The 15,580-nt window shown below is 39.8% G+C and overlaps 1 protein-coding gene across 1 annotated transcript in view; it reads left to right on the top strand.

Moving 5' to 3' along the window:
* IPO11 (importin 11) overlaps positions 1 to 15,580 on the top strand; it is a 247,488-nt gene that overhangs the window by 13,374 nt on the left and 218,534 nt on the right. The window contains exons 3-4 of the mRNA XM_026649109.2: positions 4,877 to 4,977; positions 13,876 to 13,948. Of these exons, the coding sequence (XP_026504894.1) occupies positions 4,877 to 4,977; positions 13,876 to 13,948 (174 nt within the window). The remainder of the gene's footprint in view (positions 1 to 4,876; positions 4,978 to 13,875; positions 13,949 to 15,580) is intronic.

A 15,580-nucleotide genomic window follows, 5' to 3' on the forward strand; every position in this document is an offset into this window, starting at 1 on the left:
CGATTTAGAAAATCACTTATAGCTGTGGCAAAAAAGTATCTTAAACACTGTATGTGTTTGGGTTGCTCTTCCCTCCATTGCTACACTTTCCCACATGTCTGCTGCCTAGTATTGTCCTCCGTACTTCCCTCTTCATGGTGAGAATGGATTCTGAGACCTGGAAGTGTAGCTTCAGACTCTTCCTCCCGAATGTCTTATGTATACAGTCTACTCCTGAGTGAATTCTGTGCCAAAAAAATTAAAAATTCTGCACACAGTATTTTAAAATTCTGTAAAATTCTGCATATCTTATTAACACAATATAATCACACCAGTTTCAATTATTTTGGTAATTTATTTCAAAATATCTGTCAACAAATATGTCTGTAACAACACAGACAACAAAAAAGATTCAGGAAATCTTTTTTGACAAATAGATTCCTTACTAGCATATTAATACAAAACTTTGAGTAATAATTCATTTGAACTACAATACAGAAACCTATTTCCCGCACAGTTCAGAAGCAGTGCAAAGGCTTGGGGGAGTCTGGGCTAATGGAGGAGCTGAGTGAGAGGGAAGTAGTTGCTGGGAAGGAGTGAATTTGGAGGGTTGTTGGATATGGGTGGGAGAAGTATGGAACAGTTTTTTTCTTTTTTTCTGGGGCGGGAGGGAGATTGTTAGGGAGTTGGGGAGCCTCCCCCATACAGACCCTGTCTGACCCCCTAGTCCCTCCCATTCAGTCAAAAACATCTGCTCCTTTCTCCATGTGAGCCTGCACCCCTTCTCCCCTGTCCCTATGTGTCCCTGCACCCCCACTAAGCCATCCCTGCAGTCCCGTCCCCATGTGTCTCTTTACCCTCCTTTCCCCCGTTCCCATGTGGCCCTGGACCCCCACTCAGCCTCTTTCCTCCCCCTGTCGCCATGTGTCCCTGCACCCCCAATACCATTTAGCTCTGGCTCAATGCTGTCACTCCACTAGCTCCTGTGACCCCACCCCAGTCTGTCTCCCCCACTAGCTCTTCTGAACCCCAGTCTGTTACCCCCCTACCCCCAGCAGCCCCATGTGCCCCACTCTGTCCGTCCCCCCCCATATCCCGTGCTTCCTCACCTGGCCCCACGGTAGGGCACTGTGAGGAACACAGCCTCTGCTCCCTGCCTCTGTGCGGCTGGCTGCTCCAGTGCGAGAGCCGGCTACCTTCTGTTCTGGTGCCACAGCAGCCCCTGGTGGGGAAAAAGGTGTAATTGCAGCACCTCTCCGGCTGAATCTATTTTCTGTGGTGTAAAAAATACCTGCGGGGGGACCTATATGCATAACATTGGGTATTATGAGATGACTACACCATCTTTTAATTCTCTAATTCTTAAAATTTTCCACCATAAACCTTCTTCAATTAACATAAATTTTGGGACGTTTGTGTTCAACTCTAAAGTCAAACTTATTTCAGTAGGAGAGATCTGGGTCTCTGCTACTTTGTTATTAACCTTGTTTAGAATATAAATCACAACATTAAATTAACTATAATGTTATATCCATTCAGTATACTGTGTCCATATAGAGTAAAATATCCTGGATGCTGTATAGCCCAGCTTCCATTTTGCTATATCCCTTTATCATAACCACATGGATATAATATTCATTATTTATTGTATTGGAAAATTGGTCTGAAGACAACAAGATGCAATTCAATAAAGGCAAGTGCAGAGTACTTCACTTATGAAGGAGAAATCAAATGTACAACTACAAAATGGGGAACTAGTGAGTTGGTAGTACTGCTGAAAAGGATCTGGGGGTTATAGTAGATCACAAACTGAATATGAGTCAGTAATATGATGCAGTTGTGAAAAAGGATAATATTCTGGAGTGTATTAACAAGAGTGTTATATATAAGATACAGGAGGTAATTGTTCTGCTGTGTTTGGCATTGGTGAGGCCTCAGCTGGAGTACTGTGTCTAATTCTGGGTACCATACTTTAGGAAAGATGCCAAAAAATTGAAGAGAGTCCAAAGGAGAGCAACAAAAATGATAAAAGTTTTAAAAAACCTGACCTGTGAGAAAAGATTTAAAAAACTGAGCATGTTTAATCTTGAGGACCTGATGTGTCTTCAAATATGTTAAGGGCTGTTACAAAGAGTATGGTGATCAATTGTTCTCCACCTAAGGTCTGACAAGAAGTAATGGGTTTAATCTGCAGCAAGGGAGATTTAGGTTAGATACCAGGAAAAGTGTATTTAAGCTCTGGAATAGGCTTCCAAGGGAAGTTGTGGAATTCCCATCATTGGTGATTTTTAAGAACAGGTTGGACAAACACTTGTCAGGGATGGTGTAGGTTTTTACTTGGTCCTGCCTCAGCGCTGGGGTCTGGCATTGATGACTTTTTGGGGTCCCCCCAGCCCTACATGCTATGATTAGACCATATACTAATCTTGTTCTTCTGCATCTGGACTATTTCTTCCGCTCTCATATCTATCCTGTTGTATTGATGATGCATCTTTGAGCTGCCCTGACTCTTGATCTGATTGATTCCCAGTGATTTCTTTTTGACTTCTAGGACCAATGCCTTTGATCACATTCAGATTATTCTTGATCTGATTCACCTATTCCCATGACTATAAGTACCTGTTTACCTTCTTTTGGATCTATCCTTCCATTTAAATGACTGTCTAAATGGGAACCCCCATTTGTATCTTATGTAGTTCTGTCTAAGAATTGTGGTCACTTGGTCACTCTTCACTTTGTAAGGGATCTGGGAAAATTTGTATCCGCTGATTAACAATCATCAATGGTTCAGATGTCTCCCTCAGTATTTTATCCTTGTCTTGATAATAGTGTAGACAGACAGTTACATCTCTTGATCTGGAGCCTGCTGGGGGCCTGAAGACAAGGGATTTGTGAAACCTTTCAATTTGAATGAGCTCTTTATTGCCCTCTTTTAATATGGCATGGAAAATATTGTCCAGTGTGTCCACCTTCTATCCTGCTTTCAGAGTCTTGGCTACTATAGACTCCGAATTATGGGAGAACTGAGGGAAGGATCACAGACACTCTGTCCTTTATGTCCTCACAGGGAGCATGAGGAGGCACAGGGCATGCTGTGGACAGAAGGTCTCAGTGGACACTGCTGTTTAAAAGAATCCAGTCTCTCGTGCATGAGGCTCATATATACCTAGAGTGGAAATCCACACTAACAACATCTTGAAGAACCACAGTTACTGTATAGTAGGCAGTGGTTCTTTCTGCCTTATTAGGGGAGGAAGGCCATTGTCTGAATCAAAGTTAGAGGTTCCAATTATGTATAGATTAAAAATAAAAGGAACATGTATTATAGGTGGGGCTGGTATCACTTGTTAAGGTTGACCAACACTTTCCATTATAATACTCTGTTTTCGTTTGATTATAACTTTGCCAGACTTTACCATTTGGGCTGAAATTTTCCATGCTGTGTTCTGTTTCTGGATGAATTTTTCTGGAAAACTTCAGCTAAAACGTTGCAGGCATTTCCGAGAACGAGGCTAAGGAAAAGATATGTTGTTCTGCTCATAATAGAAGTTACCAGAACTTAATTTGAAAAGCCCTAGTGCCTCCATGCTTTAGGGTAGGGTTTTGAAATTTGGTAAGGGAGGTGGGCTTTGTCAGGGATATGGCTTTTGATTTCCCTATGAAAATCTACTCAAATTTGTTCATATTTTAAACCTTTTAAATATCACACTTAGCACATACTCACTGGAGACTTCTTTGATTTTAACTGTTAAATTCCAAAAGATTATGACCAGGCTGGGCATGTTCCAGGCTGAGCAGAACTTTTCTTGCAATTGCAGTTCTGGTCTGCTGTGGTCTCTTCTATGTTGTCAGTGACCACCTGCTTGCTTGGCCCAGGCAGCATATGCGGGAGGAAGCTGATTTTCAGAGAGGACAAGAGCTGGATTTGCAGAAGGGTGGGTGTGGAGGAGTAGATTGAAAGGAGGAATCGGGCAGGGAGATTGGGACTGTAGACTGGCTGAGGAGTAGTGAGGGGGAGACTGGGAGTTGGGTTTGGGAGAGACTGGGTCTGGAAGCTGAGGAGGGAAACTGGGATGCAGAGACTGGGAGCCAGTAAGTGCTGTTGGGGAGAGACTGGGATCAGATGAGGCACTTGGGTGGGGAAGGGCTGGGATTGGTTGGACAAGGAGACTAGGTATTGTGCAACCAAACAACAGGCAATTGAATTCTGTCTACAACTATTGTTTTGTGTTCCTGCAGGATTTAACCCATGGTCAGTTGTTTTCCAGCAATACAATAACCACTAAACCTGCAGATACTTAGATATAGATATGTATATATAAAACACACACTCACACAGATTTATACAAATGCCTTCCATGTTCTTCTCACCAACAATACATATTACTTTTCTGGATCCATTTGTTTAATTTCTCCAGTCAAAGCAAAAGTACGTAGAGGGTGATGAATCAAAAATGCCCAATTTTTGTTGTTTAAATCAGTTGATCTATCTAGGTTCTTATACCACCTCCCTCACCAGACTCTGAGTGTTGGATGGCAAGATAAGATGATCTGGGAAGGTTGTTGCATTCTCAGAGACATCACTTAGAGGTCTAATCTTCAGGTTTGACCTATCTAGATTCCAAGGAATAACAACAATTCAAATCCAGCTAGCAATAGCCTATTATTGTCCCATGATGTAACTAAATGGAGTTCAATCAATTTACTGTATTGAAGGTTCTTCTGGATGAGATCTTACAAACACAGGTCTCACATGCTGTGTATGTACATTAAAGATGACATGAGGGAAAATTTATCACTCATTATGATGATTGGAAGAAAGGTGAAGTCTTAACTTTGGGAGACTTGTGGACTAGACCAAGAACTAAATAATATTTTAACTTTTTTTTCTTTACAGAATATCTTTACAAATCATACTCTGGATGTAAATGTAAGGTGGTTAGCTGTGCTGTACTTTAAAAATGGAATTGACCGCTATTGGAGGCGTGTAGCACCACAGTAAGTTGTATGTTTCCTTTGTTTACATGTTAGAGTAGATTTTGTTGCAGTTTCACCACTGTTAAACAAAAAATTATAACTGATAGGAGGGAAGAAATGTGTGCCTTGAAGTTATAGATTTATATTAATTTTCAGCACTAGAAGAGACGTGAAAAAGCCAATAACTCATGAATGAACTAGTTTATTCATACTTTGGCACTTACAATTTGGTCTGTGTTGCGTTGCTTTTAAGGACTGTGTTACACAATCTAGTCATGTTTACTATATTTTGGGGTAGGCACTGAACAGTTGCTATCTGAAAGTCTTAGTAATGGCAGACATTTGAAAACATTAAAGGCTCTTTTGGATATTTTATGGGTACTCTTATGCTGAATGAGTCTAGAACTTGTACTGTAGGTGTGTGTGTCAGATTTACAATACTCCGCTTTTTTTTTTTTCTTCCACGGGCGCCCCCCCCCCCCCATGTGTCCCGATATTTTCTTCCTCTCATCTGGTCACCCTAGCTGTAGACTTTGAACCATTCTAAAGTCTGTGAACTCTATGCTAAATTTATGAAGTGTACTGTTCTTGCCATGAGGTGCATTAAGAGGTCTGCAAGAGTAGCTTTAAAAAAATCCTTTTATATAGCAAAAAGAATATCAAGATATGTTAATTAACACATCTGTCATCTAGGATGCAATCTAATTTACATATTTGTGGAGAATCAGTAAGAACCGTCAATTATTGCTCTCCAAAAAGTATTTAAATAAATTAATAATCTTGGGTCTGTGCTTGGGCTTCATGGGAACTCCCATAAATCTAAATTTCTATTCTATTGATTCTACCAGAGCTAGCCCCCCTTTCCTGTTGAGGTAACTGGAACACTGGAAATAATCTTCAGTTCTTTTCTTACCAACAACAAACTACTGAAACAGGAAAAGAATATGAAGTTACATAACCATAATTTCTTTGCAGAGTTAGGCAGTTGAGTGGTATGCAATTAAAATACATATTGCCGCAGAGCAACAACTACAATACCAGTTTTCTAAAGATATCCTTCTTAAAGGGTTCTCAGACTAAAAAGCTCCAGGAATCTTTGCAGCACTCTCTCAAAGAAAAATGTAACGGGTAGTAAGACTCACTAAGGCATGTTTGCTTTGTGAGTAGATTAAGAATAACAATATTCTATATATTTGTACACACAATTATTTTTAATACTGGTCTTTTGGAGGAAGTGACCATAACCATCTTGTAGTGTTAGAGGTGAAGAGAATGGGAGATCTTCTGGGGCCACAGGGAAGACAATAGCCCTATTTTATAGTTGAAGAGTTTTATGGAAAATGAGAAGGTGACTTACTGAACTCCGTTAGGCCCCTCCACTCTTCCCTAAGTCTGTGGAAAAGGACTCGGGCATAACAAGAACTAATGTATGTTTGTACCAGGGCTGACTATAACTTCTTTTCCTCTAGTTGCTGATCTAAGCAATACTAGTTCTAGCTACTAGACTGGGTAATGGACTTCTTCTAAAGCAGATTTAATTGTTTGTACAGCACCTGGATATGTTGCAAACATAGTAGTCCAGCTGCTTAAGCTTGATAAGCATGTACTTACATCTCTTATTTGCAGCACTTCATATCCCCTATTCTAGGAGAGATTGTGATTTCTCCTTTTCCTTTTGTCTGGCATCTTCTTACTTTGACAATGTTGTGTCTCTAGCAGTGTCATCACTTCTCTTCCTAACATAGGCACAGCATAGCATCTGGGCCTCTCAAGAACACAGAAGGTAACACCTGGCTTCTACTTGACATGGAGGCTTACAGCTGCCTCCTCATGGCTGCCTGTGGGCTGTTCAGCAGCCTAGAATTACTCCTGAGGGAATTCTGCGCCAAAAAATAAAAATTATGTGCACAATATTTTAAAATTATGCAAATTTTATTTGTCAGTAAATAAATGTGGCTCCAGCATGGCAGTGGGGAGCACAGGCCACTGAATGCATTGAGGTTGGAGATCACCCTGAAGCCCCCACCTCCCCCGGTATAGGGACTTGGCAGAGAGGCTGCATCTGACCCTGACACAGTGCAAGGGCCAGGCCTGCCCCAGAAACAACCTGGGGCCCTGCCCCTCTTTGCCAGGTGCACCAGGTGTAGGTAGGCAGGCTCAGCCCAGCAGGATTCAAGTGTGGAGGGGCTTAGTGTGGGGGGATCTAGGTATGGGGAGAGAGGGTTCTGTGTGGGGCAGTCTGACTGTGGACAGCTCAGTGGGAGATCTAGATGCACAGGGGCTCATTGGGGGTTCTGGGTGCAGGGGCAATGGGACTCTGCAGCGGATCCAGGTGAAGGTGGTTGGGGCTCAGTAGGGGAGGTCTGGCTGTGGGGAGATGAGGGTGTGTGGGGCTGTGTGTGTGGGTGGGGTCCGGGTGCTGGAGGAATGGGGCTTGATGGGGTGGGGGTCCAGGTGCAGCTGGTTGGGGCTCAGTGGGGTGGGGGTCTTGGTGTGTGGGACTCGTCGGGGGGGGTCCAGGTGTGGAGGGATAGGGCTTGTCAGGGTGAGGGTTCGATGGGCCTGCTTAATGGGGGAGCCCCAGCTGCTGCCGCGGTGCCCACCCATGACTTGCCTCTGTTTTGGGGGGGGCAATCCCCCCCCAAAACTGCACCCATGTTTTCTGCAGGGAAGCACAGGAATTCTGTGGGGGGTGGGAGAGCGTTTTCTGCAGGCATGCAGTCGCGCAGAATTCCCCCCGGAGTATCAATGTCTGTAGTGCTGAATGCTGTGGCTCCTTCTCCCTCCTGCTACAAATACACCCCCCATGCCGGGGCTGAAATAGAGCAGGGGTTATTGGCCAGCCTGCTATGGCCTCTTCACAGCTCCCTGTTTGTCGCTGGAGTGGGGCAGGGGCTATAATCTGGCCAGTTGTCTCTAGGATTCTATCTGTTACACATTCAACACTTCATTAAGCTGATGCTTTTCCTGCTCCTAATTTTTTCTCTGGGAAGCTGTCCTCTTTTTTGAGCTTGTGTTCCTTTGCTGCATTGTTTTCCTTGCTGTTGTGAATTGCTTTTCACTCTGTTCTTGTATATTTGGTGCCCCTCAATTAGGTTATTGTGGTAGCAACTTGAATAATGCTCTCTTACACCAAATTTGTGTTTGGATTTGTGAGTGCTCAGGATAAGTAGTCTTTCATTCTGGATTTCTATGGACGACAAAAGAAAATACTTATTTGAATAAGTGAATGCCTCAGTTTTTCCTCTTTCCACACTTCATAAAACATCAAGACAAGTACCCCTCTTCCTCCTCTCCTGCCAAAAGAAAAGAAGTGTTTAATTGTCCAAACCTTAATGATTTCAGTACCTCTGATGGCAACTCCTGTCTTTCTGGCTTCCAACTGAAGCAATTTAGTAGTGTTGCCTACCCTAGCTTTTCAGTCCATGAATTTTAGCACTGAAGTGAAGTTAATTTAGCAAATGGTACTATAGTCACTTTCTCTGTTAAATACTTATTTTTGTCCATAACTTAGTTGTAATATAACAACTTAAAATATTAAGGGAAGATCACAATCTCTCTCTCTTGGTTTTTGACTCTCCAGCAAGTCTTTTGCAGTGGGCTCAACATAATATGGATGGGCAATTACCATCCAGCAGATGTCACTGTTGCATCACGTGAGCTGCTTATCAATTGAGAAAAAAGTGTTCTGTAAACATGAGTTTCTTGTTTTTAAAGTGTCTTGAGACATTTTATTACATGTAACTATTAATGAGCATATTTTTGCTTTTTTTCTTCTGTTGTGCACTTGACAGTTCTTAGAAAGATCAATACATTCAGGATAAACCTCAGATACGTAAACTTGTGCACAAATCAATTTTTCAAGTGCTTTTTAGCACTTTGCCATATTTCCTTATAATAAGATGTTTGTGTCTGAAGATTTTTCTCCTGAATAGTCCATCTTCTCCTACTTGATCCTGTAGTAGAACCCTAATCCTGACTCTTTCATATTGTGTTTATTTATATGAAGGATGAGTTGGGTGTATATCTTTAACAGATATGACTATTGTGGGATTGAGTGTAAAGAAAATTTGGCACATGAGATGAGTTCCCGTTAAATAACACACAATATAAATGAAAAAGTATTATCAGTTAAATTGCTTTTTTATGCTTTCTGTTTTTCCCAAGAGTATCCTGTTGGGCAATTACCATCCAGCAGGTGTCACTGTTACTTTTAAAATGAAGATTAAATGTCTTAATTGTAAGCACAGTAGCTTACAAATATCAGAAAATGGCACTCAGAAGTGTAGGCTTTTGTGATTGGCTATTTTTTAAGACATACTTGATATGTCTAACTTAGCGGTTCTCAAACTTCATTGCACTGGAACCCCCTTCTGACAACAAAATTACTTACGTGACCCAGTGGGGGTGGGTGAGGAGGAAGGGAGGAATGAAGCCCGGATACTGAGCCCTGCCGCCCCAGGACAGGGTGGAGCTCAGGCTTCAGCTTCAGCTCCAGGTCCCAGCAAGTCGAATGCTGGCCCTTTCAACCTCCTTAAAATGGGGTTGCGACCCACTTTGGGGTCCTGACCCACAGTTTGATAACCATTGGTCTAACCAAATAAAATTATGGTAGTGTCTGGTTTTTTAAATGGCATCTGGATACTTCAGATGAATAATTGGAATTACTGTTTCCCGAACATATTTTCCACTTTTATAGAGCTATTCAAAAACAGTAGGGTAAAATTTTGAAAAATATCCATATCCCATTTCCAAAAAGATATTGAGGCATCTAAGTCTCATTGAAAGTCTATCTGACTTAGGCTCCTAAATGCTTAAATTCATTTTGAAAATGGGACTTAAAAGCACTTTTGAAAATTTACCCATGTACTATAAATTTGTCTAAATTAATCTGGGGAGTAGGGGAGAGGAGAGTACGTGTGATGTAGCTGGAGAGGAACGTTGCTGAAAACTAGGAAAATTGCTATAAATGTTTGATGTAAGAACACATCTCATTTTGTTTTGTATTGTATTAACTTGGACCTTTAAGGCTTGTCTAGACTAGGCTAAAAGGTATATTTTTAAGATAACAAGTTTTAAACAATAGGGAACTTAGTAGTGTTTGTTGGGAGAACTGAATCCTAGAAGGGAGTCAGTCTGGCTAGTGTCTGGTACGTTTCTCTCTGTTGCTTGAGAAAACTGTGAAAAGGAATGTAGATTCTGGAACTGTCAGCAAACTCAGGAAGATAACACTGGTTCATTTAACATTTGCAAGTGTCTCTCTGCAGCCATAAAGGCTTGATAGAAACGATTTAGGTGAAAGCTTACATTCTGCTGAAAATGATCATTTAGGTCCTTTGCCATAGATCTTTCCATGTGCCAACAGTTAATGTGTGATTTTTTTCCCCAGGCCCTGTATAATCTGTAAATCCTGATAAAATGTTTTAAAATTCCTTATTTTGAATGCACAATATGCCATTGTCTAACTATTTTTTCATTCAGACTTCTCTAAAAAAGATATAACTACAGTCATGTGCAATATGGTATGTTACAGAAGTGAGAAATGGTTAAATTATATAGTAATACACCTCTACCCCAATATAACACTCTCCTCGGGAGCCAAAAAATCTTACCGCGTTATAGGTGAAACCGCGTTATATCGAACTTGCTTTGATCCGCTGGAGCGCGCAGCCCCACTCCCGCGGAGCGCTGCTTTACCGCGTTATATCCGAATGCGTGTTATATCGGGTCGCATTATATCGGGGTAGAGGTGTATATAGTCTCAAATTGTATAAGAAGTTACGTAAAATAAATGTGAAAGGAAGGCTTAAAACTGTATTTGCATAAAAAAGTTGACCATAGAGCCTGGAATTTATCGTCCCTAATCTGTTTTTCTAGTAAGTTATTGCTACATATATCAATAATTTTCACTCAAACGCTGTCTCTTCAAAAGGACCCTCAGTTTTCCTCTATAGCAGGGGTAGGCAACCTATGGCACATGTGCCGAAGGCGGCATGCGAGCTGATTTTCAGTGGCACTCACACTGCCCGGGTCCTGGCCACCGGTCTGGGGAGCTTCCCAGAAGGCAACTTGGTTCATTCTCATTGAGAACAATGGGAGATTACAGGCCATTTTGATTGAGGGCAGTTCTTGAGTTTCTCTGAAGGAAGTTTTATGCTCCTGCCCCTGCTGACAGATAAATTTTCAGTTGTGAAAATCAATGGCAAAAATGACTTATTCCTAAAATTTTATTTTCTAAAGCTACTGTTGGCTCTGGATCTGTTCAATATAGAGAGCGAGAGAGAGGGGGAACATACATGCAGCTGTATGTAGGTAGTGCAGCAGGGAGAAATTAAGGTCTCTCTGTGTGCACAAATGAATATAGGGAGGTACAAAAACAGGGACAGGGAAAACTGGGGTTTACACAATCTGTTTTGCATTGCTGTGGCAAAACAAAGCAGCTCTGAACTCAGTTTAATTGTGTTTTGCACAACTCTAGAGTTGGGTAAATTATTGTGAATCTGGTCATACAAGTTAAAATAAAATGATTTAATGTTGATACTTCATATTGTCATATAATTAGAACTATCACATTATAACATTCTCTTGGAGATTCTTGCTTTAGTGTTCATGTATGAATCTTTTAATTACATAAAAGCAAGGAAATTCCCAGACAAAGCAATGCTAAAATGGAATTTAAATTGATAGTGTATCTCAATAATTTAGGATAAAAATACACATTACAGGGATATTGTAGTTATCCCAAAATCAAGTATTAAGCTAGGGAAATTCAGAGTTAAGGTTTAATTTTTAAGAAATTCAAACATGTTAAGTTATAAACATTTACTGTTATGTAATCCAAACAACTTTAATGCTGCCCTGTAGTGACGATAGGAAAATGCATGTTTAAAAATCAGTAGAATGACTTAATTATTATCATGTTTTTTTGCATTGTGTCAATGTCACTTAATCTTTCTGCAGCTTAATTTAACCTTAGGTGAAAATATAATATCTAATAACCTCATATGTGTTTTGAGGCTTAATTGTTTGTAACGTACTTTAAAATGCATACTTTGGTGAAAAGTACAGTGCTGTATAAGGATAAAGTAAAAAAAGTATTATTTACTTGTGTTAAGTCCCTCACTGCTTATCCTTCCTTGTTATACATCAGCTTACAGTTCTGTACATGATATTTCATACACAGTATCAGTTTGATCCTGTTTTCTATATTTGTCTTATATCCTTTTGCAAGTTATCTGTGAGTATATGTGTTGGGTTTGAGTCTGTTAATAATGGACTGCAACCAAGATAAATCTGTCATAAGTCTGTGTGTATTACCTAGCTACACACAACCGCCTGCAACGTGATTTATATACACTGCTGGAAGTCAATAAAAAGTTGATCACAAAAGGTCTCATAAGTGCATATATTCGTCCATCTTTGTGTCCTCCTACTGTCTCTCCACTTTCTCAAATGTCAGTGACCAGAATAATGATCTTTTTATACTTCACCAGACTGAAGTTTGTTAGTAGCAAGAAAACTATATGCATGAAAATATTCATCATCCAGTCAGATGTATTAAACTCAAATGGAAATAGTCTTTTCAGGGTGGATTGATTTAAATCAGAGCAATTTAAATCACTGATTTTAATCTTGATTTAAATCAGCAAGCAGGAAACCTTGATTTCAATAATTGATTTTAATCATATTTTGCATTTGTACTTTTTTTAGTTATTTTCTCATAGAAAGGGTTTTTGTTTTTGTTTTTTTTTGTTGGTAACCATTAAAACGTTAATTTGCAACGAAATACAGCCTTTATACTAAATTTGGCGCTCCTTTCTTATAAGCAAGAGGATATGCTCTGTCTACACTAATTAAGCAGTTATATAGCTTAATTTACATATATTTAGATTATTAATTTTTACATTTGTATTATGTTAGAAAATGTTGAATGATACATGTCTTTTTAATAAATGATTAACTTTTTACTTGTGATTTGTGTTAAGCTTTATTTGGATGGAAACTGGAATTCAATTAAACATGCACAAACCAGCATTTTATTTTTTTAATTAATTAAATAAAATTTCCTTAAATGTGGTAGATACATAAGAAAAAAACACGTTTTCCATTTAAGATTAATTTATTAATCAAAGGAAGTATTATCCTTAGTTAGTGAACTGAAGTGGTTGTTTCAGGTCACTGTGTCCTGGAAGATTTTAGAACTAGTAGATCTCATGTTTTCACACCTAGTTTTGATTCAGATTGGAAGAAGAAACAAGATTTCGTGCTTTTCCAGTTCCTAATTGGTTTCTTAACTTTGAATAAACTAGTCATTGAGCTGAACTAGTTGAATAAACAGAAATGAAAAAAATATTCTCACTGTAGCTGCAGAAGAGGCTACTGCTGTCAAAAGCTGGTTTAGCACGTTCATCATGTTATGGTTCCAGCCGCTTAACCAGTGACTTCCAGCCGTTCAGTGATCTGCCTTTCTTTAAAACTTGGCAGCATACGTATAGTGCTTAATATTATATTTTGTTTAATTTAAAAATGTTTTAATAGATAATAAGTATATGCCTCACAATAGGTTGTCAATTTCAAATAGGTTATTTTTTAAAAATAAACTTGTATCTAATAGAAGAACAGGAGTACTTGTGGCACCTTAGAGACTAACAAATTTATTAGAGCATAAGCTTTCGTGGGCTACAACCCGACTTGTATCTAATGTAAGTAAAAACAATTTAAATTAAAAATATTCAATTTAAATGAACAAATCTAATATTTTGATTTAAAAAAAAAATCATTAATTTTTATCCAGCCTGGGTCTTTAAATTTTTTACTGATACTACCTATAAAAATAACTCTCTATAAATATGCATAAAAGTTGAGGGGTATTTATAGTTTGAAAATATAACATGTTAATTAACCATCTTATTATAACAGTGCTCTTTCGGAAGAGGAGAAATCTACATTGCGTGCTGGGCTCATCACCAATTTCAACGAACCAGTGAATCAGGTTAGTAATGAAATTAATGATGATTAGTTATTCTCTTAACAAGTGCTCTTACTAGGATGTAACTTTTTTTTTAAATGAAAGTTTAAAAATGAGATGTGACAGAATTTCCAGTTTTCATGTTTCCTTTCAAATAGTATTTCATGTTTATGTGGGATGTGAGATTTTATCACAGAATTAAGTTTTTCTTAAGTATCAAGTTTTTCTTCATTTGACTGGATTATCATATTTATGCCCTCCTATATTTCAGAATTAAATTTGTATCTCTTTGTGTTTAAAATAACTAATTTTTGTACTTCTGGGTTTGTCTGAGGTAGACTAAAGACTCATTCTTTGAGTTCTGGTTCCTATGTTTATTCCACTGTGAATACACACGTGCTTCATGTGCCCAAAGTCAGGGAATTCTGGAAGGCAGTTTCTGTTGGTCTGTACATGTGCCCTCTCTCTCCTTGTGCCTCTAATCATGGAGATAAAGAGCGAGCAGACTGTCTGCCTCTCCAGTTCCTTCATACTGCTGCACGGCCTGGGTTGGAAACTCCAGCATCCAGAGCTTCATCTTCCTTTATTCTTCAATCTGTAAATACATATGTATATATTTTGTAAATAGTTGAGAATTTTACTTGATAGTTTTTAGTTATGTTTCATAGTTAGATTCTCCATCCCTTCCACCAGTACCTCATTGCGGGTACTGAACTATGCCCAGGACTCTGGGCCTCAAAATCTGTACTTCTTGCCAACACTTCTTCTCAATCAGTTATGACCATCAATGCTGCCTGTACAGCCTCGGAGGGGGGGCAGGAATTTTGTCTTAAGAACTGCTTAATGGAGAAAGCAGTCGGACTCAGATTGGAGGATCCCCTCCAGTACATCAGCTGACTCAGCAATGAGTATACATCCTGTCCTGAGGTCTGACTTAGGAGCCAGGGAATCTACTCCCACAGGTCCCCCACTGGGGTCTTGTCGGGAGGGCGGGAGCATTCTCATAAAAACAAGAGCAAATTCTCTTCTAAAATCTCTTCAACGAAGTTGGATATAACCCTGCGTAAGTCAAGTAAGTCTTCCCACTCATCCCATGAGGACTTAGAACATCCTAAGTCTCAGGATCATGACAAGAGAGCCCCCAAATACAGGGCTCTTTTGCTACCAGACCATGCTCCAGTGGCAATCGTGCCTCCAGTACCAACTTAAGCCTAAACCCTGATAAACAATAGCACTGACAAAAGCCAAACATAGGGCGCCTCAACCACCAGCAGCATTGGCTCTGCCTTACCTAACTGTGGCACAAACTGTAACTGCGCTAGCTCTGTCATTCTGGGCAGGCCAGGACCCTTTGTGCTCCGGGGAGAGAGAACTGTTACTTAGGATTTCAGAGGAGCTACAAATCCTCCAATCCTCCAGATCCAGCCAAATTGCATTTCTTGTTAATGTACCCATTTTGGAACCAACTAGAACAGTCTGACATATCCCAGCCACTTGCATCCATACCCCTAAGAGGAAAGAAAACCACTATTTTGTCCCATCCAGAGGGGCAGAATTTCTCTTTTCTCATTCTGCTTCTAACTCTTTGGTTGTCCAGGCTGCCACAGAAACATCTATACAGCAACACTCTAGATCTACTGTGGTCAATAAGGAGGG

Source organism: Terrapene carolina, unplaced genomic scaffold (genome assembly GCF_002925995.2).
Source record: "Terrapene carolina triunguis isolate 2854851 unplaced genomic scaffold, T_m_triunguis-2.0 Scaffold69, whole genome shotgun sequence".
NCBI classification, from domain to species: domain Eukaryota; kingdom Metazoa; phylum Chordata; order Testudines; family Emydidae; genus Terrapene; species Terrapene triunguis.